Below are 24,521 nucleotides of genomic sequence, written 5' to 3'. Positions count from 1 at the left end.
CTGGAGTACTGGCAACCGCTGGTTCCTTACCTCATCATCCTGATGATGTGCTGTCCTGTTCATCCTCCAGACAGTGTGGAAGGGGATTTGTTCGCCGCCTGACTTCAGCTTTGGGAGGGTTATTAAACCAGTTTGTCGACTGATAAGAGTCCTGGCTGTTATTGAGGCGCTTTATGATAAGAGTAATGTTCAAAATGTTATTGATGTGTGATTTCCAAATTTTTGCTGAATGATTCCTGGCTAGGATTGTTCTTTTCTTGGGTTGTATAAGCTTCAGTACCATCTATATGTTTACTCTGTTCGGGGGGGTGTAAAAGGCACCTCTTGTTGTCCATAGGATATTGTGAGATTTCGCTAGGCGTCAAGCGATCTCTAGTATCCTGACCCTACTGTAGGGTAGCTGTTTTGCTGATGTGTTACATTGTTGAAAAAAAGTATTTTGTCCTGGTATTGAGTTTTTTTTTTTCCACTGCTTCCATCATTTTGTGTAATTCTAGGGGGGTGAGTGTAACCTGGTTGAATTTGTATGTTGTTATAATTACTCAAAATGTTTTTCTTTGGTTATTTGTATGGGTTCCTACCTGACTGAAAATCTCTGTTATTGTTTTAACTGTGTTACTTTAAGAACGGAAGCCCCTCCCCTTTTGTTTCTTCCTCTGTGGTATTGCCTTTAAAATGTTTGCGTCCCTTAAACCCTCCCTTTTTGTCATGTTGTCCTGTGGGAGAGGTGTGTATTATTTATTTTGTATCTAAATACATCCAGTTTATTTATAGATTTATTAAGTTAATTTCTGTTATGTACTTTTGTTTTATGTAGGGCTTGGAGCGGGCAGCCTGTAACACGGCTATTTCCTATTTGTTATTCTTGTCAGAATAAACCCTTTTAAAGGTGAACCACGGCCTGATCATTTAAAACCAGCACAACGCAAATCGGATCCGGTTACACTCGCTGAGGTCAGAGTTCACAGCTACACTCTCCCACGAATAACAATGTACCTGAGGAAGCTGTGTTTGAAACTCTGCAAATTTTCAGTCTGTGTTGTGAGGCCTTTTTGTTTACAGCTGTACCACAATAATGAAACAGAAAGAAAGTAAAGCAAAAAACTATTTAAAAAGTTACGATAAAAAGAGGGAAACGCCATCTCTGTGGTCGAGAGCAGCAAAATGTACAGAGTTTCAGATACGTTCTCTTGGAATGGTACGGTCCATTGCTCAGAAAGCCAGAGCCGAGAAAGTGAGTCTTTGTGGTTTGCTTTGTTCGTCATCAATGTTCCCTCTAATTTATCATGTGTCTGGGCATACACACAAGCTTCCTGGGCACACTGAGGACCACTGTGAGCATCATCAGTGTACACGGCATGGCCACGCACAAGTATCATAAATCTGGGATCATAGAAAGTTTGCATGGCTTATTAAAAAAATCAAATTACATTACATCAGCAATTTTCATTCGTTTGCTTTTAATTTAAGTGATTTGCTCAATTAAAATAAACAAAAAGAAAACATTGCTGTTCATGAGATGCATGCTATAAGTAAGAGTCCTGCTTCAGCCAGGGTGAGAAATGAGACATTACACCTTTCAGACATAAATGTTTGTTCATATTAAAACATTCACATTTTGCACAATGAAATGTTTTCTGTAGCTTGTGATGTAGTATAAATTCTTGTAAAATATTTAATTACAGTTTTTTTCATGTCTGCCCTTCTCGCTTCTCACTTCTTCTCACTTCTTCAGAGGTTGTACACTTAGCCCAGGTTGATGGTCAGTCTGCTTCTTGCTTTATGTACTTGAATTCAGCATATTGACTGTTAATGGCCTCAATAATCTGTGGGTGGAGGAGAATGGCCTCATACTTCTTTGCCAGTGTACAAATGTCTGCATATCCATAGTAAAAAGTCTGAACTCAACATTTCAATATCAAATGCAGATCATTCCTTTCATTTGATTCCATTTGGTCTTAGAAGAAGTGCATTTCTTTTTTTTTTTACTTTGGCTTGGTGAGTGGATGTCCCACTGTCCTGGCCTCGCTAAGCACTGTGACTTTTAACAGTAACTCAGCTATACAGGTAGCTAAACACTTTCCCATCCGTCCACCAAGAAGCACTCCATTTGGTTCTTTAGCAGGGTTTAATGAGAATCGTGTAAAACTGTAACACACAAAGGTACAGAAAATGAATGCCAGTAGGCTAACGCGTCGGGCTAACACGAGTAAAAAATATATCTATCGTCACATAAAACATGTCAACGGGTTACAATTATGATTTATATGACAATCAAATTAGAACAGCACTTACAGACGATGCCGTTTCTGCACTTAGATTAAAGAAAACACAACAAGAGGGCCCCTTTCGGAGTACATGGACCAACGGCTTTCTTCCTTTCTGGTAAACAAGTCGTAATAATAAAAGTAACCACAAGAAGGCGTCAGTAAGCCAGTAATAGACAAAATTATAACATTTGCCACTAGATAGCCTCAGTAGATTAACTTAACATTGAATGACATTAAATTAAACAGGTTTCACTACACCCACGTAGACATGATAAGGCGATGGCTTTAACGTTTCTTAACTCTACCGCACTATTCTCACCTGCACGGTCATATGGCCAAGGCACGTAACCCACGTACACACAGCCAATCATGCGCTGATTGGCTGCGTAGCGAAAGTGAACCGTATCGTATCATTGGCTGGATTCCTATCACTCACTGAGTTCGATCGCAAAGTAGTACGGAAATTTTTTTTATTGGTCCATAGTCAAAACTGATGTCTGAGATCAATGTCCACTTTACGTTGGACTTTATTTTATGCGCTACATAGATTTTCTTGTGCGCTGAGAATATGTGAGCAGTGCGCGATTGCGCAGGCGCGCAGCTTAGAGGGAACATTGTTCGTCACACTGTTGTTGTTGGCTGTCTGTTTGTTGCAGTCTGACTCTGAAAGTTTCCCCTGCGCCAGCAGAAGAGCTGGAGCTTCAGTGACCTTGGTCTATCACGAGTTCCTTATCCAGTCAAAGATGATAAGAGTCATGCAGCCAAACATGACAACAATTCCTAATGTCAGGAACATCGCAGCCTGGTGGAAGAAATCATTTCACAGTTAATTTGAAGTTGCTAGTTGCATAATATTTTACATTGAATTTACTAAAAAAATTAATGCGGTTGAAATTGTAAAATGTTTAATAATGTCTTACCCCAATTTTCTGCATGGATTTCATTGATTCCTTCTTAACCAGTCTGAGATAGAAAGCTGAGGGCAGGATAAAGATCAGCATTGCAGCAGCAGAGGCACCTGGAATGAGGAAAAAATGAGCCATTAATCATAAAGGGTCAATAATACATGGTTAAAAAGTTGATGATACATATTAACATGTGCAATTACTTACCAAAGAAGCCAAAAATATATTTGATGCTGGGGACAAAGATGACCAGGATGTTGGTTCCTGCTAGCAGGCTCAGGGTGATGATAATGTGACGGATCCAGCTGAAGTCCTTTCCTGGGAACAGCAGGTGGCCGACTGAGGTACGAATCTGTTCAGAACCAGACAAAGATTAGCTCAATGGACTTCATAGTCTTCGTGACTGACTGGTTAATTAACAGTAGATCCTCAATACTCACAGGGAAGAGCACCACAGGAACTGTGAGTGTGACAGCGGCCAGCACAGCCAGACGAACAACCAGCAGGAGAATATCGTACTTGTAGAACTTTGAGTAGGTGTGGAGCAGCTCAGGTTCCACGTGGACTGAATAGAAATATGACAGATCACTTCAGTTACTTACTTCTAATGACTAAGAACAGTTTGACTTTATGCCAACTCAGCTGCAATTATATGTAATTAATAAACATTAACATTCTAACACATAAGACAAGGGTGTGTTGTATACCTAAACAATACGCTCAATGTTTTCTACATAAAACATTTAACTTCTGATTAAAGGAAACAGTAATAGTGAACACAACTCTCTGCAGGTTTTGTACTGCAGAGACAAAAGCTATCTGCTTGTCACTATCCTTGCAGGAGCCTCTTGTTAAATCCTGTTATTTTCCTTCTGTTTGTGGTTCTTGTAATTTCGTTTGTTCAGCTTTTTTTCATTAAAACTTCTAAATCTAATCAACGTCTCAACCTGCTGCATCTGGGTTCAACCCATCTTGACAACATCTCAATACTGCTAACACTGTAGTTTTTAAATCTTGCCCAACTCACTGTTGAAGGTGAGGTATCCGAAGAGGGCGGCCAGCAGGTACATGATGAACATGGCCAGGAAGGACACGTTGGCCACGTTCTGCATCTTTCGGCGTGATCGGCTGTTCAGGGACGGAGAGTTTTATTTAGACACCAGACCAAACTTTAAAGAAATGAAGCATTGGTGTAGTTTCACTTTGAGTTAAATCCATGCAGCAGGACTTACTCTTTGAGCTCTTCATACATGGGGAGGATAGTAGGGTGGCACACAAAGGCAAAAGTGAGGATGGGTATAGCATAGACAGTCTGGAGAGATGGAAAATTACAAAGATTAGATGTTATTCTTTGAGTATTATTAAAATATTCAAACCTGTTAAATCTGTTAGAGATTTATTTACCTGTGAGTTGTAGACAAAGTATTTAGGCTTGCAAGTGTCATCATCTGTAGTGGTGTCGCTGTGGTGGCTGCTGTTCAACAAATGCATGTCAAGAATAGGCAGAGGACATGGCATCTGGAACTTCTTTATGATCACCTGCATAAAGGTAAATATGTTAGGACTACAGTATATTTTTACAATATTAAAAAAACTAAATAACTAGTGATTTGAAAACTTTAATGAAACAATTTACAAAATCTAACTTGCAGGAGAAATAAAAGAGGGAGGCGTCATACTGACCACAATCAGAAAGAACACGAGGCAGAGCAGAGAGAGACCACTGGTGTAACCAAGGTAACCTAGTGAGGTAGGATGAAAAATATTTTCCGTCTTAAAGTTGGTGCTTCAACTATTATTATTACGTAGGAAATACATCCTTACCCAAGTTCCTGAGCAGTGAGAGAGGCAGGATAACAATTATTGTGACCAAAATCACCAGGTAATCTCCATTGATGTACCATTCACTGAAACACATAAATACATTTTAAATTGATAGAATCATATCTGTTACACAACCTGTTGAGAAAATGTAATTAATTAGCTTGAACACTCAGAATGGGAACTTTTTCACTTGTCTTGAGTTTCAGCTTCAGAGGAAATCGGGTCATTCTCCAGATTGACAGAGACTTCTCCAACACAAGGAATGCTTAGGAAATGAGCCTGATTAGTTTGTCAATAAAAATTAATTCCAACAGTGAGCAAATGTCCTTGTTACACTGGACATGTTCACTTCTCACTTTTCACGTTCTGACCGGAGAATCAGGGAAACTTTCTATGACACAAAATAAATTTCTGGATTTTGATAGTTTTTTAGGGGACCAGTAGACACACCCTACCTAAATTGACTGGTGCTATGCATGGAATAACAGCCTTCCTCATTCATTAGTCATTTGACGTTCTCTACAAGCTACGCTGTTTTTATTTTACTTTTATTTTATTTTATTATGAGACTGTTGCTTTTTTGTTGTTATTACATTCAATAGAATTTCAAATTTTGGTGTATTTTGTGTCCAGGTATATCTAAGCTACAGAAGAATAATTATTCTGCATCCACCAATATGAAAACTTGAGATGATGTTGATATAGAATATATTGCTGTTATGGCAGAATTTACCAATATCATAATTGAAGCAGATAACTAATATAGCCCCATAGTCCTGTACTGAATCACTTTAAGCAGATACCATTTGCTTGGTCATGTAAGAAATAAAGGCATTAAAGTTTTTAAGAAGGTAAAATCTGAATATAATTAACAGAGTAATTCCAACATGCTGCCAAGTTCAGTAGCACAATTATAGAATGTCACATAATTGATTTTGTCCTAGAAGTTTCAGCTCTAAAATAAAAAACTGAAAGGTATTAAGTGTCAAATGGTGAAATGAACAGCATGGAATCAATAAGAACAAATTCTGCTATTTGGTTGTTAAAACAACCAAATATTTAACTACTTACCCATTATTTGCTCCAGTAAAGGACTGAATAACAATGGGGAGTTCATATTTAATAATGTAGAGGGAACTTGACATGGATATGAAAAAAGAAGAAAAAAACAAAACAAAAGAAACACAGAAGTTAGTAACATCCCTAGCATAAATTTTTACTCATTAAAAAAGAAAAGAAAAAAAAAGAAGTCATTTCTGATATTTTTAGAGATATAAAAAACTCATAGGACACTCATAGAAATAATAATATTAATAATGTAAAAACTATCTAATTCTGCAATTTGGACACAAACAAGCAATGTTTCAGTTTAAAACTGATGGTAAATGAATGGAAGCATTATAGTTACAATACATAGCTGTAAAGGTTAAAGGTCAGTCCCTCACCTCCAATGTTCTGCATGGTGATAGAGCAGGAAGCAGCCAGTTTGCCTGACATCCCAAAGGCCTTGTAACCCAGTGACTCGTAAACAAGAGCCCCTGGAAAAGAGGGGGGAAAATAGCAGTTTTTAAATCTTGACATTTAAATATGATCAAACATAAAAAGTTGCTGGAAAGTTGGAGCTGTTGCTCACCTGCTTCATTGGCTGTCTTTAGCAACAAGTGGACAGAATACAAGGAGAAAATGGCAACGGAAAACAGGAGAATCCTGTAAACACAAAGAAAAGGTCTTCAGTTGTAGATGACTTGTATTCATCAATAATAAATAAATAGAATCTTTATGCTTGATGTGTCTTTTGGTGCCAAATGATACAAGTTGTGCAATAGGCACAGTAATAATGAATAGGAATTCAGATTTTTTTTTCTAATCCAGGCTTCTACTGAGAGAAACATTTTTAGGGACGAACAAAACATTTTCCCAAAAACATGATACATTGAAGAGCCACCAGGGGGAAAACTCCAATATCTTTCTTTTAGCAGAAAATGAATTTAAACTGGAGTTGCATGCATTCTTGGAACACACACACACATGCACACACTTTATTATTGATATTTTCCCAGTTGGTCTTTTACAGAAGCTCAGACAAGCAGGTTCAGGTTGCTGATAATATCACATCATTTCAGATGTGAGGATTTTCTTTGTTTCAAGTCAATATGAACAGAAAAGTTAAAAATTTCTTGCTGATCTTAGGAATATCAAGACTTGAGACCTGAAAAACCTTCGTCTGAATGCAACTCAGACAAATTAAGATGAAAAGACAAGTTCTTACACAAACAGGGCGATGCCGGTGTTGGCCATAGCGTAAGACAGACCCAGGATGCCGCTGCCCATGGTGGCATTAGCCAGGTTGAAGACGGACATGCCGAAGGAGGCAGTGCCCTGGTGCTGCAGAGGAGAAAACAGAGTTTAAAAAAAAAAAAAAAAACGGCAGGAAAAAAAAAAAACATTGTGGAATAAATAAACCTGAACTTACATATTCAGTTTCATACTTCTTCTTGCTTGGTTTATGATCAGAGAGGAAGTTTTGACTCTCTGGATCTTCATCTGGGTATTGCCTTAAATCGAAGAAAGAGATGTGTTCAATGAGCTGACATATCAAACTTTTTTCGGTTTGTTTGTGAAGACATGTTAAAACCGAGCCTCACCCAGGAACCTTCCTGGGAAAGTCAGAGTATCCAAAGTCGTTGCTGTTGGAGCTGCAGCTGTCGTCGTCTTGAGGAGCGTTCAGGCATTTAATCTCAGTTCTACAACCAGCCTGCTTGTTCCTGATCAGTGGCGCTGACAATGATAAATTATTAATGATTAAATTATCATCATTGTTTTGTGATTTCAATGCTGAAACAGAATCTGTAAGTTTCAGTCCCAATCTGATGTCCCATTGGCAAGACTAACCCAGGTTTTCACTGCCCAGGTTGATCTGATTCCTCCCACTAGATGGATCAACCTGGTACTGGAAGAGATGGGATAGTCAGGGAATTCCAGGAAAAAAGTGATAACAGGTGAAATCTAAACCACACTCTTACCTGTTCAAGTTCTTCCTCTTTTCTTGGGTTTTGGTTATGGATTGAATTTTGACTCTCTGCATCTAAATTATAGCCTTGGCTTTAATAGAAGAGAGAGTTTTATGTTAAATTGCATTATCAGGATGTTCAGTTTTGTCTCTTTGTCAGCACAGGTTAAGATGAGCCTCACCCATCCAGAGGTGGCTCTATCTTGAAATCAGGAGGGACGTCTTTGCTGTCATCAGAGCTGCAACTGCTGTTGCTGCCTTCAATCCCATCTTAAGCAGTGTGAGAATGTTTCATGTCAATTTCAGCATCAAACTGTTCATCACTGGATAGTGAGTCTAAAACTGATAAAACTCTAAATCACTTATTTTTTTGGCTATATTCAGACAGATGTGTACGAACACAAATTGGGTGATGCCATTGCTTGCCATAAACTGAAATGAAACCTACCAGTAGAAGAACTGTCCTGTTGGACAGGAAAAAAAAAAAAAAAACAACAACACCAAAAAAAAAAAAAAAAAAAAACACAAAATTGTCAGGGAACAAGAAAATAAATGACTGCAGAATTATACATAAAGATTTTGCAACTTACAGATTCGGTATTGTACTTCTCCTTGCTTGATGGGACAGAGAGCTTTGTGTTAATTGAGTTGACAATATTTAAAAGGTTTCTTTGTTGTGTTTTGAGGAGGAGTTATAATAAACCTCACCCATGAAGAAGTTTCTTAATGTAAGGGAAGTTATGACTGTTGGAGCTGCAGCTGTCGTCGTCTTGAGGAGCGTTCAGGCATTTCATCTCAGTTCTACAACCAGCCTGCTTGTTCCTGATCAGTGGTTCTGACAATGATAAATTATTAATGATTAAATTATCATCATTGTTTTGTGATTTCAATGCTGAAACAGAATCTGTAAGTTTCAGTCCCAATCTGATGTCCCATTGGCAAGACTAACCCAGGTTTTCACTGCCCATGTTTTCATTGGCCAGGTTGATCTGATTCCTCCCACTAGATGGATCAACCTGGTACTGGAAGAGAAACTATGGGATAGTCAGGGAATTCCAGGAGGAAAAGTGATAACAGGTGAAATCTAAACCACACATCTTACCTGTTCAAGTTCTTCCTCTTTTCTTGGGTTTTGGTTATGGAAGGAATTTTGACTCTCTGCATCTAAATTATAGCCTCGGCTTTAATAGAAGAGAGAGTTTTATGTAAAATTGCATTGGCAGGATGTTCAGTTTTGTCTCTTGTCAGCACAGGTTAAGATGAGCCTCACCCATCCAGAGGCGGCTCTATCTTGAAATCAGGAGGGACGTCTAAGCTGCGATCATCTCTGCAGCTGCATCTGCTTCCTTCAATCCCGTCTTAAGCAGTGTGAGAATGTTTCATGTCAATTTCAGCATCAAACTGTTCATCACTGGATAGTGAGGCTAAAACTGATGAAACTCTAAAACACTTATTTTTTTGGCTATATTCAGACAGATGTGTACGAACACAAATTGGGTGATGCCATTGCTTGCCATAAACTGAAATGAAACCTACCAGTAGAAGAACTGTCCTGTTGGTCAGGAAAAAAACAAACAACAAACAAACAACAAAAAAAAAACAACAACACAAAATCATCAGGGAACAAGAAAATAAATGACTGCAGAAATATACATAAAGATTTTGCAACTTACAGATTTGGTATTGTGCTTCTCCTTGCTTGATGGGACAGACAGCTTTGTGTTAATTGAGTTGACAATATTTAAAAAGTTTCTTTGTTGTGTTTGTGAGGAGGAGTTATAATAAACCTCACCCATGAAGACTTTCCTCAATGTAAGAGAAGTAATCACTGCCGGAGCTGCAGCTGTCATCATCTTCAGCAGTGTATGGCATTTTAGAGCTGAAAAGACAACAAGGATATGGTGGACATTAAAATAATTGTTATAAATCACTCTGGTAAATGCTCATGTATAAACTCTGTCTCTTTCCTAAAAACAAAGCCTTTCACAGTGTCCTTTCACATCCACGACTAATCTATGGTCTAGGGCAGGACTATTGCACTCTAATTTGTCTTATAATAAGAGACAATGTGGGTCATATACTAGATATATGCATGTTCTTCCGAGATACCCCGTCTGGTCCAAACCATTTCGGGCGTTGGTGTACCTTTCAGATCATCAGTTTGCATGTGTGGCGCACAAGCCATTTTCATGGAATAGTTGTAGTAAATTAATACTATTTTGGGTTTTATTGTGTGTGGTATTTACGAGTTGTGTCGCAGTTCGACGTGGTTGCGGAGGGGGCTTAATATCCTTCCGCCGTTGATAGGAGACGGCGGCCGGAACGGTTGTGGTGTGCTGTGTCTCTTGTTTTCTAACGGCTGTGTAGCGATACCGCTAACGGAGTTACTTTGTAACAAATATTAAATTAAAATGTTGCGGAATCAATCTCAAAAGCTCGTTTGATTGTTTCACCGCTACACATAACATCCTTTAAAGTTTCCTGAATCAGAAGCAGCAATCGGAAACCAACTTCAGCTTCGTGCCTAACTAAAATAGGTGTCACAGTCTGCGGATAATCAGATATAAATATATACTTCTTTGCAAGAGGAGTTAATAAACTACTCGTCGAAACAAGCTAGTTTTCTCACCTTTTAAAGATGGCCGTGAAGAGACAAAATGAAAGTGATTTGAAGTCCGACTGTAAAAAAAACTAATTAAAGCATTTCACCTCCGTTTGTGCAATAAGTAACTGTCGACCATAACTCACACCTCTCGGTATGACTCTGGTTTTGATACTAGTTAAAGATTTTTTTCTGGTAGCAAAAGGCGTTACGACAAGGAAACGGATGAAAAAATATGAAACATCCGGTGACACCCGGAGCAGAGAGGGAGAGGCCTCTCTCTGTTCTTTTCCTTTGTCTTTCTCTTTCTTTTGTGTATGTAATTTTTGAATTTCTTTCATACATTTTTTAAAATTCATTTTACTTAACAGACTTTTGCTTACATTTTTTTTCAATGCTGCATTTAATTTTTTTTCTGTCACTTTGCCGCATTTCTCAAATCATCCTCGACATTTCCAATAATTTCTTAAACATTTCTTAAAGCAATTCGGTACAAACAGCAAAAAAGTAAGTCTCTTTCTCAAAATCCGTAGTTTCATCTCTCAAATTAAATATCTAACAGCCTTGTCCCTGGTGGGGCCAGGAGGTGCTGGTGTCTATCTCAGCTAACGTTCTGGGTTAGAGGCAGGATCACCCTGGACAGGTCGCCAGTATGTCACAGGGCAACACAGAGACAGACAGGACAAACGACCATGCACACACACACTCACACCTAGGGAGACTTTAGAGAGACCAATTAACCTGACAGTCATGCTTTTGAACTGTGGGAAGAAGAAGCCGAGTTCCCAGAGAGAACCCAGCATGTACAGAGAGAACATACAAATTCCATGCAGAAATAGAACTTGGGACCTTCTTACTGCAAGGCAACAGTGCTACCAACTGCACCACTGTGCAACCCTATGTTAGTAATTTCTTTCCTTAATTCATTAAATACTAGTAAAATGGAGGAAAACAGTAATCTGTCGCCAAGCTAACTATGCTATATGGTTGATAATCTCACACAGTCTACCCATCTCTATTGGAGAAAAACTGGTTACAAATACACACTGTTGTCTTTTTCTCTCTTATCTCAATTTTTTTGTATGGAAGAGAATTAGGGCCACCGGAAAAAAATATTCTCACATTAATCTCAGAATTCTGAGATTAATGTGAGAATTACAGTAATTCTGACATTAATGTAATTCAGAATTGTGTAGTATCCAATTGTGGATATTACACTATTTTTTTAAATCCAATTGCATAGTATCCACAATTGGATACTACGACACAACACTGACCACTAGAGGTCGTTATTGAGAGAAGAATAATTTGTGTGGAAAATATTTGGCTTCTTTTTTTCTCTTCTTCTTTTCTTCACTGCTTTAAAGCCACAGAAAAGTTTGCCATTGATTAACCTCCAGTATATAGCTTTCCAAGCTATATGCCAAATAAAATGGTGTGAGAAATTTAAGAATATATCATAAGTACCAAGAACAAATGAAACAAGAGAGAATAAAATCAGATTATAACAAGCATAAGTTGTGCACATAAAATCAAGATAATTTAGGTGATTACTTCATTGGTTTCTTTATTGTAAAAGTGTAAGTATAAATAATCTTCATTGCATCCGTCAGAACATGGTAACTTGGTCTTACCAAGTGAAGTCTCTTTTAACCGGATCTGTGTTTAGATTCTGAGTTCTGACAAATATTAGCTTTATCTAAACCTTTTTCAACCTTAGACCCCATGACAGCCAATTACTTTTGTGCCACCACAGTTTTAGAAAGGATTAATTCATTCTTAGAGAACAGGCACAAATTAAGGGATTTAGGGGCACATTGCCACATGGCTTGAGGAAAGTGGAACAGAACCCACAACTTTTGGCTTGCAAGACAAGTTCTGGACAGAACTCTCTCCACAGTCGTCCATCTACGTTTAACCCAGACAATCTGGATAATGGACAAATCTGTTGATGTTAATAATGAAGGCAATAATAAATCTTCTTCAAACACCACATCTATTTATGAAGTACCATAAATAGATGGGTCTGGTACTTGGGCCCATTTGATAAATGTACTTCCACTGTAGGAAACCAATTTGTTTGGACCTACTATTGAACAACTGAACAGTAGTTAGATTTATGAAGTTTATTCTCAAAGGATTTAGGAGCGGGTCAGATTAAGAGGCCGTCTTCTTCTTTGAGACCGAGCTTTAGCAGAGAATCACAATAGCTAATCTCCACGTAACGTATTACCTTCAAATATATTATTGTGCTCATATTGCTCAGTTATTTATTCATACACACTTGATGAATCCAATCAGTTTATACAGTTTTCAGTTCTGTTTAAGACATAAAAGACTAGAATAGAACAAATGTCACATTAAAGTGCGAACATCCTCTTGTAACATAACCACTATGTTTGTTTTTCTCAGTGACTATATAAATGTTAAAAATTCCAAGCTGTCTAGTGGAACAGTTGGGGAGTTCATTATTAAAAAAAAATGTTGAAGTTTCACTGTTAAAAAAAACTGATGTTGGGTAAATCATGTTTTGGGGCCAGGTGTGGGAATTAGTGATAAAAGGGGGCGTGTGCGCCGGAAGACGCGGCGCAATCAGTAAGAAAGACGCTCATGTGTCGATCTGTGCGGGAGTTCTGGCCTTATTGTCTGTTTAAACCAAAGAAAGTAACGAAAAAGATAAAACATCGATTAAGGTTCGTCCCACCGCCGCAGATCGCGCCCGAAAGCCTGGACCGGAGTTTGCACCTAGGAAACGCCGCCCTGTGCAGAAGGAAGACGCCAGTGCATGGAGGAAGCCACCGGGGGGAAAAGGGACGCTCCCGGTGAGATCTGGACTTTATTGTCTTTTGGGGGATTTTGGGTGGTACCACTCTTCTTTTTTGTCATCTTTTTTGTTTTTTTTGACGTTTTGGATTTTTCTTTCGGGATTGAAGACGGGGATTAATACGGAGCGACGCTTATGAACAAAAATGTAAAAAAGGAACAGGACTATTGGGACTTTCTATTTTTTAAGTGTGGTCGATGAATCGGCGCGAGCAAGGCGAATCAGACCCTTGATTATTTTGGTGGGTTTTGGAGTAATGATTTAGATTTATTAAATATTCAAATTTTGGGTTTCTGAATAAATAATTTCTGGTAAAAACCTAATAATTTTGTATTGAGTGGTTGAACATTTGTTTTTATCAAATTGACCTGGTAACACTTAAACCCTGTTTACCTGAGACAAGATCCCCCTTGTGTTTTTTTGTGAGTTCCGCTTTAATCAAGCCGAATATTACAAATCTAGACCAATACCAGGGCATTTGTCTCCAACTTTATCAAGATGACAACATAAAAGACAGAGAGTGAAGGTTTCAGGTCATAGTCCATTTTATTGGGACATTATTTACACCATGTACAAAGTGTTTCATTGAAACAAGAGTGTAGCACTGACAGGCAGCATCCTTTCTGTGTTTGACCAAGGAGAACGGTTTGCTGATTTGTGTCTGTCTTCAGTGGCTTAAAATAATTTCAAAGTGGCTCCAGTTGTGACCTTCACCACTGAATCCACCCAGGATGAATATTCAGTGTTTCTAAAGAAATGAACGGATAGCGCTCTGGTGTTCTGAAAACGCTTCACAATATGACCTCATTTTGGTTTTTGAGCTCCATGAAATTGTTCAAACAAATCTTTAAAAACAAAAACATATATTTATCTATATACATTCACATACATATGTACATATAACATTGTATAAATATATTAAAATAGTTTAAATTACATTTCTTTAACGGCCTTCCATAAATAGATGACGGTTCTTTTCGATGTGTTAGTGTTGGAAGCACAGTGCACTCTCTGATGAACGGTTCTTGACTCGGATGGGAATTGGATCCATGCTGGGTCTTCATTGTAAAACACTGTATTGTGCTATGACACTGAACACTGAAGAATTCAGGGTATTTTCTTGGTGTTTAGGAGCACCTGACTTCGTACGGCTAAAGCTGTTGCGGTTTAACAAGTGTAACAAGTATATTACACCACTGTATGTGGTCAAATTCAAAGTATTCTCCCATAAAGAAAAAACATTCCAGGTTTCCCTCCGTGGCCCCCGCTCAGGAGTCGGGGGTCGGTGGATGGAAACGGAAGGCTTGGCGGCCTTCACGAAGCAGTAGTGTCGCTGCTGCACACGCCCATCAAACAAGATCTAAGACAGACCTCCCAGTGTGGTTCTGTTCACAGATTCGCCAGTGACACTTTGAGCGAAATCAAGGGACCTTAGAAATACTGACCAAGGTGTCGTTTTAGGTGAAAACTGACAAATGGCCTCAGCTATAAGTGCTTTTCAATATACAAAGTTGCTTCACAGACACGTTTTTGGTAAAGTTGAACAAAAACTGAAAGCAAATGTCGAAGGAAACTAAATTGTCCGTGAAGTTTCAAGTCCAGTGGCCTCGTTCGAGTCTTTGGGAGATTCATGTATTTTGTTAAGCAGGATGTTCTCGCTGAGGTCAGAGTTCACAGCTACACTCTCCCACGAATAACAATGTACCTGAGAGGAAGCTGTGTTTGAAACTGCAAATTTTCAGTCTGTGTTGTGAGGCCTTTTTGTTTACAGCTGTACCACAATAATGAAACAGAAAGAAAGTAAAAAGCAAAAAACTATTTAAAAAGTTACGATAAAAAGAGGGAAACGCCATCTCTGTGGTCGAGAGCAGCAAAATGTACAGAGTTCAGATACGTTCTCTTGGAATGGTACGGTCCATTTGCTCAGAAAGCCAACCGAGAAAAGTGAGTCTTTGTGGTTTGCTTTGTTCGTCACACTGTTTTTGTTGGCTGTCTGTTTTGTGCAGTCTGACTCTGAAAGCTTCCCCCTGCGCCAGCAGAAGAGCTGGAGCTTCAGTGACCTTGGTCTTTCACAGAGTTCATGATCCAGTCGTAGATGATAAGAGTCATGCAGCCAAACATGACAACAATTCCTAATGTCAGGAACATCGCAGCCTGGTGGAAGAAATCATTTCACAGTTAATTTGAAGTTGCTAATTACACAATATTTTACATTGAATTTACAAAAAAAAAATTAATGTGGTTGAAATTGTAAAATGTTTAATAATGTCTTACCCCAATTTTCTGCATGGATTTCATTGATTCCTTCTTAACCAGTCTGAGAGAAAGCTGAGGGCAGGATAAAGATCAGCATTGCAGCAGCAGAGGCACCTGGAATGAGGAAAAATGAGCCGTCAATCATAAAGGTCAATAACATGGTTAAAAAGTTGATGATATGTATTAACATGTGCAATTACTTACCAATGAAGCCAAAAATATCTCTGATGCTGGGGACAAAGATGACCAGGATGTTGGTTCCTGCTAGCAGGCTCAGGGTGATGATAATGTGACGGATCCAGCTGAAGTCCTTTCCTGGGAACAGCAGGTGGCCGACTGAGGTACGAATCTGTTCAGATCAGACAAAGATTAGCTCAATAAACTTCATAGTCTCTGTGACTGACTGGTTAATTAACAGTAGACCTTCAATACTTACAGGGAAGAGCACCACAGGAACTGTGAGTGTGACAGCGGCCAGCACAGCCAGACGAACAACCAGCAGGAGAATATCGTACTTGTAGAACTTTGAGTAGGTGTGGAGCAGCTCAGGTTCCACGTGGACTGAATAGAAATATGACAGATCACTTCAGTTAAATTCAGTTTCAACACCAATCATATCTAATTATCAAACAATAGCACGCTAACACTTATGACTTTGTCTTTTGTAGCCAGTGTTTCTAGTGTAACAGAGTTAATATTGTATATTATTCCAATTCTAGTTTGGGTTCAAGAGTTATGGTCGAAACAGCACCCCCTCCTGGTAGTTGGCAGTAATCACTAGTGAACGCAACGCCAGTTCATCAGACTCGTGCGCGAGGTAGATTCAGTTTGACACTTTTGGTAAAATGTTCCGTCAGTTTGATGTTAACACGAAATGCTATTCTTCATAAGGTGCTGCGGCTGCTGTGGTGAACCAGAGTCCTGACCAGTACAGGTAGATATTGTTTTATTTCTTTGTATTTCTGATACAAATCTATTAAAAACAGTCCATGAGAGACGTGCGCTATGATAAACCTGAGTCATGACCAGTGTATATTATGTTCCGGAGCTGAGCTAGTACCCTACTATAATTATTATTGAGATTACATTATCTATGCTAGTCTTTTAGGGCTTTTGTGTACAATTTGTTAAAAATATTTACAGGTTAATAAAATGAAGGCAAAATTGGTCGAGAATCTTTTCAGCCAAGTCGCTGTGCTCGTTAGCATGTGGAAGCTAACATTTAGGCACAGGATCAAAAATATGTTCCCTTCCCCCCCAACTTTCTAGATAGTACCAACAAAGTTTTCAAAAAATAAGATTGAATGTTATTTTGATATTTCTAAAATTCTAAAACTTAAACCATTTGTTGTTTTGCTAGCCAGCTAATAAAACATGAATGCTTGTTTTTTGTCACAACACCCATACCTTAATCCTCAAGATCAAACGTGGAAAGTTAGTAGGTTTGAAAGATGAAGACAAAGTTACAACTTATGTCAAACATAACTGCTAATTGTTAAGAGGCTTTGGGAGATCACAGATTAAGTTAGCTACCGCAAAGCTATACTACAAACTGCAAAAAATATGCTGAATTTGAATTACATCCAATGTGGTGATATATTATCAATGTGATTTGTGTTTTTCTTAATAAATACATCAAAATGTCTCCTTTTATCACCGTTGCCTGCTTTGACCGCTGTGTATAATGTCAAAGAGCGATTTTCAAGTCCTTATGTAACTGCTGCAATGTTCCAGGAACATTTTTTTTTGGTATATTTGAAGTCAAACAGGAACATGCTGGCACCAGCTGCATCAGGTGGTGTTTTCACACTGTTGTGTAACCAGCCTTGAATCAACGTATTAGGATTTTTAATTGAAGTCCTCTTCACACTACAAACCACAATTACGAAAAAAATGTCAAATTCAAGGTAAATGACCTGTGAACCCATAAAGTGAGAGTTTTACTCAAGACCAGAATGTTTTAAAGAAAACATATTGTTTTATGTATTTCTCAATGGGCAGTGTATATTAACAAACATTAATTCACAGCTCAAGTAAGCTAATTTTCAGTTGTTCGTTTGGTAGTTGTCAAAGCTTGCCTAAAAATCTATTATGTAGCTTACTTATGAAATTGATTCTTAAAAAATATATATATCTAAATCTACCACACTGTAGTTTTTAAATCTTGCCCAACTCACTGTTGAAGGTGAGGTATCCGAAGAGGGCGGCCAGCAGGTACATGATGAACATGGCCAGGAAGGACACGTTGGCCACGTTCTGCATCTTTCGGCGTGATCGGCTGTTCAGGGATGGAGAGTTTTATTTAGACACCAGACCAAACTTTAAAGAAATATAGCATTGGTGTAGTTTCACTTTGAGTTAAATCCATGCAGCAGGACTTACTCTTTGAGCTCTTCATACATGGGGAGGATAGTAGGGTGGCACACGAAGGCAAAAGTGAGGATGGGTATAGCATAGACAGTCTGGAGAGATGGAAAAATACAAAGATTAGATGTTAATCTTTGAGTATTATTAAAATATTCAAATCTGTTTAATCTGTGAGAGATTTATTTACCTGTGAGTTGTAGACAAAGTATTTAGGCTTGCAAGTGTCATCATCTGTAGTGGTGTTGTCACTGTGGTGGCTGCTGTTCAACAAATGCATGGTTTCATTTCCATCGTCAGGAATAGGCAGAGGACAAGATATCTGGAACTTCTTTATGATCACCTGCAGGAATATATAGAAAAAATATATTTTTGAATGGTGCTATATTATTACAGTGCCTCAATAAAATAAACATTACAATGGGTTGTATCTTGCTATCAAAGGAGGAGTAAGGAAACAAAGTGGGATTGTACTCACCACAATCAGAAAAAACACCATGCAGAGTAGAGACAGGCCACTGGTGTAACCAAGGTAACCTAAGGGAGACAGAAAAAATTTCATTTCTGTTTTAAAGCTGCCAATTCTACTTTCATCATTGCCTAGGAATGATATTTTATGACACACACACACTCCTTACCCAAGTTCTTGAGCAGTGAGAGAGGCAGGATCACAATAATTGAGACCAGAATCACAAGGTAATCTCCATTGATGTACCATTCACTGAAACACACATAAAAAACATCTTCAGCTTACAACTTCACTGTTGCATTGACAACATGTCAGCATCAGAAAAAGCTGACAAGAACTGGATAACAGCGTCGCTCCCAGAAATAGGCACAACAAAGCAGCACAGAGGAGCTGAAGCCACATCAATTTTTAAAAGTTGGAGCGAGGTCGCAGTGAGCTCATACTGCGCACCATCTCGATGCGGTACTAGCCCTGCCTCCTAAAAGGGGTTCTTTGAAGGGTTCGCTCTGAGTAACAGGGCGTTGGCATCCCTTCAAGATGTCCAGACGTCCCGCCTACAATGGACACAGCTGCTCACACGGACAGACAAAGACTCTGCTTCACCTACTCTGAGAGTTGGCTCTGGATAAACAACAGGCAGCCATTTTGGGTGGTGTTCCACTTTACTTTGAGTGCTTGCTGACATAACCCTGCTGCTCATTTGCAAATATGTGACCTAATCTTTTGCTGATTATTGTTTTGACAGATGTTTTTTTTTTTAAGTTAGCCTCACCTAAACAGATTGAGTTACATTTTCAAAATGAATTTCTAACATTTAAAATATTGATGAGAGTAGGGAAAGAACAAGCACATAATCCTGGAAAGATTATCCGTCATGTTTTTTTACAGAACTGTGAGTTAACTGTTTTTATTTCTGACCTCTAGACGGTGCTACAGAGCATCGTCCTTTACTGTGAAACATATGCGAGGCATTTTATCATTTTGTATCTTTGCAGTTTTTTTGGCATTTTGTGAAAAAATGAACGAATTGACAAACAGTATAAAGGTCATTTCATTTAAGTTTTTTACTTTTTCGGGTACAAAATGAAGCCATCTGATGCAGGACATTTTGTACTGACCAGGCATAAATTAATACCCACCTTGGGGACATTTTCATAATTGCTTTGACAACCAATGATTTAAAGCAATTTTCTGTATTTAGCAATAATGTGTCTCTAATAGAGAATAGCTACCAACAGGAATTTGCTTAGAGTTTTTTTTTTAAATTTTGTTAAGAAGTAACTCTAAGCACCCTTACTTTCATGTAAGGGTTCAAGTAGTCATATTTTATAAGTCAGTTGGTCCAAACAGTAATCAGAAAGAAAATAATTCAAAACAGACCACTCACCCATTATTTGCTCCGGTAAAGGACTGAATGACAATCGGGAGTTCATATTTGATGATGAAGAGGTAACTCGACATAGCTGCAAAAAAATAAAAAGAAAAGAGCAGTTAATACATTTTATTCAAACATAAACTGAGTCAAACTCCTGTAAGGCATCCAGGAACAAAGATGTTCCTAAGGAAAAAGGAGTGACTTCACCCCATTTCTACAATTTATTATTTTCCAAGATGACGGTGAGTGTAGGAAGCAGTTCAACCAAAGTTGCATGACCCAAAAAGAGCCGTTTTGCTACTGAAAGTTTCAGTCCCTCACCTCCAATGTTCTGCATGGTGATAGAGCAGGAAGCAGCCAGTTTGCCTGACATCCCAAAGGCCTTGTAACCCAGTGACTCGTAAACAAGAGCCCCTGGAAAAAGAGGGGGGGGGGGAAATAGAAAAGTTTTAAATCTTGACATTTAAATATGATCAAACATAAAAAGTTGCTGGAAAGTTGGAGCTGGTGCTCACCTGCTTCATTGGCTGTCTTTAGCAACAAGTGGACAGAATACAAGGAGAAAATGGCAACGGAAAACAGGAGAATCCTGTAAACACAAAGAAAAGGTCTTCAGTTGTCGACTCGTGACTAAGATGTAATTACAAGGAAAAAAAACGTGACTGCAATGGATAGCAGGCCCTGATCAATGCTAAAATGCTGAACATGAGACTTCAAAGGCCATCTGAAAGACAACTGTTCTTTCCTGATGGTAAACAATCACAGCCACATATAGCTAAAGTGAAGGTCAGGTGTTATTCCATGACTGCTGAGCATGTGTTACAGTCACTGACTTTCCGAAAGGCTTGCATTGTTTTTTTTTTTTTTTGCTTGTTTCGGAGACTTGACACATCACCGCTTCCCAACCTGAGCCATCAGCTTTTTAAGGAATTATCTTTGACAGCTAAGAGTCCGCACACAATCACTTAGATGTAAAAGCGATAAATTTCGATTGAAATCCGGAACGACCCCCTTCAAATGATAGACTGCAACAGCAGAGTGGGATGAGAGGTTTCCCTGCACAGGATCATCTTATTACCACCCAGTACAGTTTGTCCCAATGTATTAATAGACCAGGTAGAAATTAATCTCTCAACCATTTGAGACTCGCAATGCAAAAATTAGATCACCGTCTGCCCACTTGCTCTCATTGGACGTCCTTAGTATGTCTCTTGACAAAATTAGCTTCAACCCAGCAAATATGCCACTGTTGACGTCTGGTTGGGAGCCACTTTTTCCTACCAACATTCAGCCTCCACCACAAGAAGTAGCTACTTTGGGGTTTTTTTTAGCTCCAACTTCCTACAAATCCTGACCTAGATTAGTCGATTGCCGTCAAACTGAGATCCTCAGTGGACCATTTCATGATCCCCAGCATGTGAATGGTATCTATTTGGTTTACGTAACACCTGGCCACCAGGATTACCAGTAAGCTGCTTCTCTGGAAAGTGGCCTACAGCTTCCGACTGATGATAAGCACACTACCACAAGGCTAACTGAGAGAAAACATCTGTATTCTGCTTTATTCGGGAAATCACTCCTACTTTTTTTATAGCTTAGATGAAAAGTTAATAGAGATCTCTTCCTCCAACCAAATGCCATCCATGCATCATGCACTAGAGTAAACAAAGCCTCAGTAACATACTCTTCTTTGTTCTGTTTAAAAAAACTACAAAGAGTGATGGAACCCAGGGCGTGAATGTCACAAGAAGTCTTGAAATTGTTCACATGAACAGCCAAAAGGGGTCACCATTATCAAAACCCTACAACCACTTGCTTTTTCTTCAAGATGTCTTTTTCTCTTCAACAGCAAACATAGGTGAAGCGCGCACTAATCAGAACAACTGCAAATGTTTGACCTGGCATGTTGCCTCTCTGTTAGGGTCACACCTGTTGGTTTCAATACAATCCAAAAAGGGGTGGAGAAACCCTATCTTGCACAGTTTGGGAATACCAGGACGTAGACCTTGAACAGACACCTGCCTGAATTGGAGTTGAGAAATGTTGGAACTAAAAATGAAGTTTCAGGTTTTAGTTGATAGAAAGGTTCTTACACAAACAGGGCGATGCCAGTGTTGGCCATAGCGTAAGACAGACCCAGGATGCCGCTGCCCATGATGGCATTACCCAGGTTGAAGACGGACATGCCGAAGGAGGCAGTGCCCTGGTGCTGCAGAGGAGAAAACTGAGTTAAAAAAAAAACAGCAGGAAAAGAAATACATTGTGGAATAAATAAACCTGAACTTACATATTCAGTTTCATACTTCTTCTTGCTTGGTTTATGATCAGAGAGGAAGTTTTGACTCTCTGGATCTTCATCTGGGTATTGCCTTAAATCGAAGAAAGAGATGTGTTCAATGAGCTGACATATCAAACTTTTTATTCGGTTTGTTTGTGAAGACATGTTAAAACCGAGCCTCACCCAGGAACCTTCCTGGGAAAGTCAGAGTATCCAAAGTCGTTGCTGTTGGAGCTGCAGCTGTCGTCGTCTTGAGGAGCGTTCAGGCATTTCATCTCAGTTCTACAACCAGCCTGCTTCTCATTGGGCATTTTAGAGCTGAAAACATAGAAAGCAGAACAAAACAGGTTTTTAGTTATTGTGTTTTAGCATATGTTTATTTGAATGCCATGTCTACCAAGAGGTTCTATTTTTAATGTATGCAAAGGAAGCATGTCAGATTCCATTTTGAAATCTGGTTTCAATACAATCCAACGATTGGCATCAATGGCAATCTTTCCTTTAAGCAGTTTTTTTGGGGGGTCAAGGGATAACAGTTTTGGTAACAGTATTCGATTAGGGAGCACCGACTGACAGATAAGGCATCGATGATATCGGCATCAATATCAGACCGCGTGAGTGAGATCTTTTCAGCGACGGGAGGGGCTGAGTGATGACGCAGCGAGTGGAAAAATACCGGAGCGCGAGTCTTCACAGCATCAGCCAGACCTGACTGAAGAGGAAGGGATGCTGAAGGACAAAAAAGACCCGCAGAGGCTGATCTTTACAACGCCCCTCAAAAAAAATCTATTATTTAAATCACTTAAGAAAAAAGTCTTAAAGCAGTTTTAAAAACAACCAGCTTTTAAGAGCATAAAACAAGAGAATCGGATCAAATCGTGAGTTAAATGCGCTCCAGTCGTCATGACTTAGTAAAATCATCCCTAATATGTGTTTCTGTTATTCATTTCTCCCCACACTGAGCAACCAGATCCATTTAATGACATTATTTCCACAGCCGGCTCCAGCAGAAACAAAGACACGTGTGTTCCTTTTATGGGCAAAGCTGAACAGTTTTTTTCTTCCCCGCTGCGGCTCGCGCTCTGACTCGCCCCGAGTTATGTTTCTACATTTTTCAAAATAAATTGATTCCTCGATCTATACATTTTAATGTCAGATTTGTTTGTTTCTTTGTTTTGTTTTTTGCCTACAAATGCAACATCCAGACGTCAATATGACACGCCTTTAGACATCATTAAATTAGATTGACCATAAGGGCTTCATTTGTCCACATATGACACATGGCGCTTTTTTTTAAAGAAAAAAAAATCAAGATTTAAATATTTAAAGTGTCACATGTTTAATTCTTTGCCACAAAATAAATATGTATATTGTTTACTGAATAAATAGTCAAGTTACGGATAACAAGTCACAATAAAAGGAGTTTGATTTTCTGAGCTTCCTGCAATTTGAAAAGCTGCACTTCCTCTTGTCTGGTAATTTTCCAGTGCTTCATTCAACACCGGCATTCTTACCTTCGTATGGGGGAAAGAAACCTAGAAGAAAAATCCTTCCTGTTTTGGACAAAACAAAGAGATCTCCAGTCGATTCCTTCACAAAAAACAGCCGATCCGTAAGATTACTGACGTTATTTGTAAATGAACAGGAAATGAATGAAAAAAAAATCTAGGCAAAAAGACGATCTGATCTTTAAAATGACAACCAGAGCAATTCAAGTAATCAAAGTAAAAAATACGTGAAATGCCAAGAACCGACACGAGAAGAAGGAGAAATGTGGTTTATAAAGAAAGAGACAGAAAGCAGAGTCCCCGGTGATGCGATGCTCTCCCACAGAAGAACCAGCACTGCTGGAGGAGTGGTTGGGACTCACCCTTTATTGCATCAGCTCAGATCACCGGCAATGGAAGGGGGCGGAGCAAAGGCTGGGCTAGATTTACGCACGCTGTGACGTGCTGTTGTATACAAACAGAGCTGACCAAGAGGTCCAACCACAGGCATCCACCAATGGAGGACCTCTGAAGGAAAATCACCCTGCCTTGAATTCTACTTTATAAAATAGAAAATAACTATCAATTTCTGCAAACGGACTATTGTGGATGGGGGGGAAGAAAAATGCTTTTCAGTTCCAGCTATAGCCTATACTTGTTGAATATCCATAATGCAACATTTATGCTTATGTAATTTTAACACCAGTAATATAACTCTCTGCCTGTAAAACTCACTCATATGTCAAGTTCTTTGGGGTCTTCATTGCTGTAATGATGCCCAGTGAAAACATAAATGTCATAATGTCAAAAGGCTTGTGTGTGCGTATACAAAACAAACATAGGAGGTCAGAGGTCCT

The 24,521-nt window shown here is 38.9% G+C and overlaps 2 protein-coding genes across 2 annotated transcripts in view; both read right to left on the bottom strand.

Moving 5' to 3' along the window:
• Positions 1-24,034, bottom strand: part of LOC129376033 (sodium-coupled neutral amino acid symporter 2-like) — a 42,813-nt gene extending 18,779 nt beyond the window's left edge. Inside the window, 7 exon segments of the mRNA XM_055055438.1 lie at positions 19,912-19,987; positions 20,221-20,313; positions 20,415-20,488; positions 21,993-22,108; positions 22,187-22,268; positions 22,361-22,495; positions 23,692-24,034. Coding sequence (XP_054911413.1) covers positions 19,912-19,987; positions 20,221-20,313; positions 20,415-20,488; positions 21,993-22,108; positions 22,187-22,268; positions 22,361-22,488 — 569 coding nt within the window. The 5' untranslated portion in view covers positions 22,489-22,495; positions 23,692-24,034.
• LOC129376210 (uncharacterized) lies at positions 2,989-19,674 on the bottom strand. The gene is made up of 36 exons (XM_055055746.1): positions 19,664-19,674; positions 18,694-18,776; positions 18,534-18,592; positions 18,246-18,398; positions 18,074-18,153; positions 17,869-17,969; positions 16,128-16,252; positions 15,896-16,040; positions 15,749-15,805; positions 9,802-9,951; positions 9,683-9,707; positions 9,546-9,556; positions 9,280-9,367; positions 9,112-9,190; positions 8,959-9,043; positions 8,718-8,844; positions 8,600-8,624; positions 8,458-8,473; positions 8,192-8,279; positions 8,023-8,101; positions 7,892-7,949; positions 7,645-7,777; positions 7,473-7,554; positions 7,269-7,384; positions 6,633-6,706; positions 6,445-6,537; positions 6,071-6,146; positions 5,000-5,082; positions 4,859-4,917; positions 4,580-4,714; positions 4,408-4,487; positions 4,203-4,303; positions 3,616-3,740; positions 3,383-3,527; positions 3,191-3,288; positions 2,989-3,072 (listed from the first exon to the last, which is right to left on the bottom strand). The coding sequence occupies exons 1-36, from the start codon at positions 19,672-19,674 to the stop codon at positions 2,989-2,991; spliced, it is 3,129 nt and encodes a 1,042-aa protein (XP_054911721.1).
• Positions 24,035-24,521: the final 487 nt, after the last annotated feature.

Source organism: Poeciliopsis prolifica, unplaced genomic scaffold, assembly GCF_027474105.1.
Source record: "Poeciliopsis prolifica strain line A6 unplaced genomic scaffold, Auburn_PproV2 SCAFFOLD042, whole genome shotgun sequence".
Taxonomy (NCBI): Eukaryota; Metazoa; Chordata; class Actinopteri; order Cyprinodontiformes; family Poeciliidae; genus Poeciliopsis; species Poeciliopsis prolifica.
The sequence above is the reverse complement of the archived record's forward strand: the minus strand, read 5'-3'. Positions and strand labels throughout refer to the sequence as shown.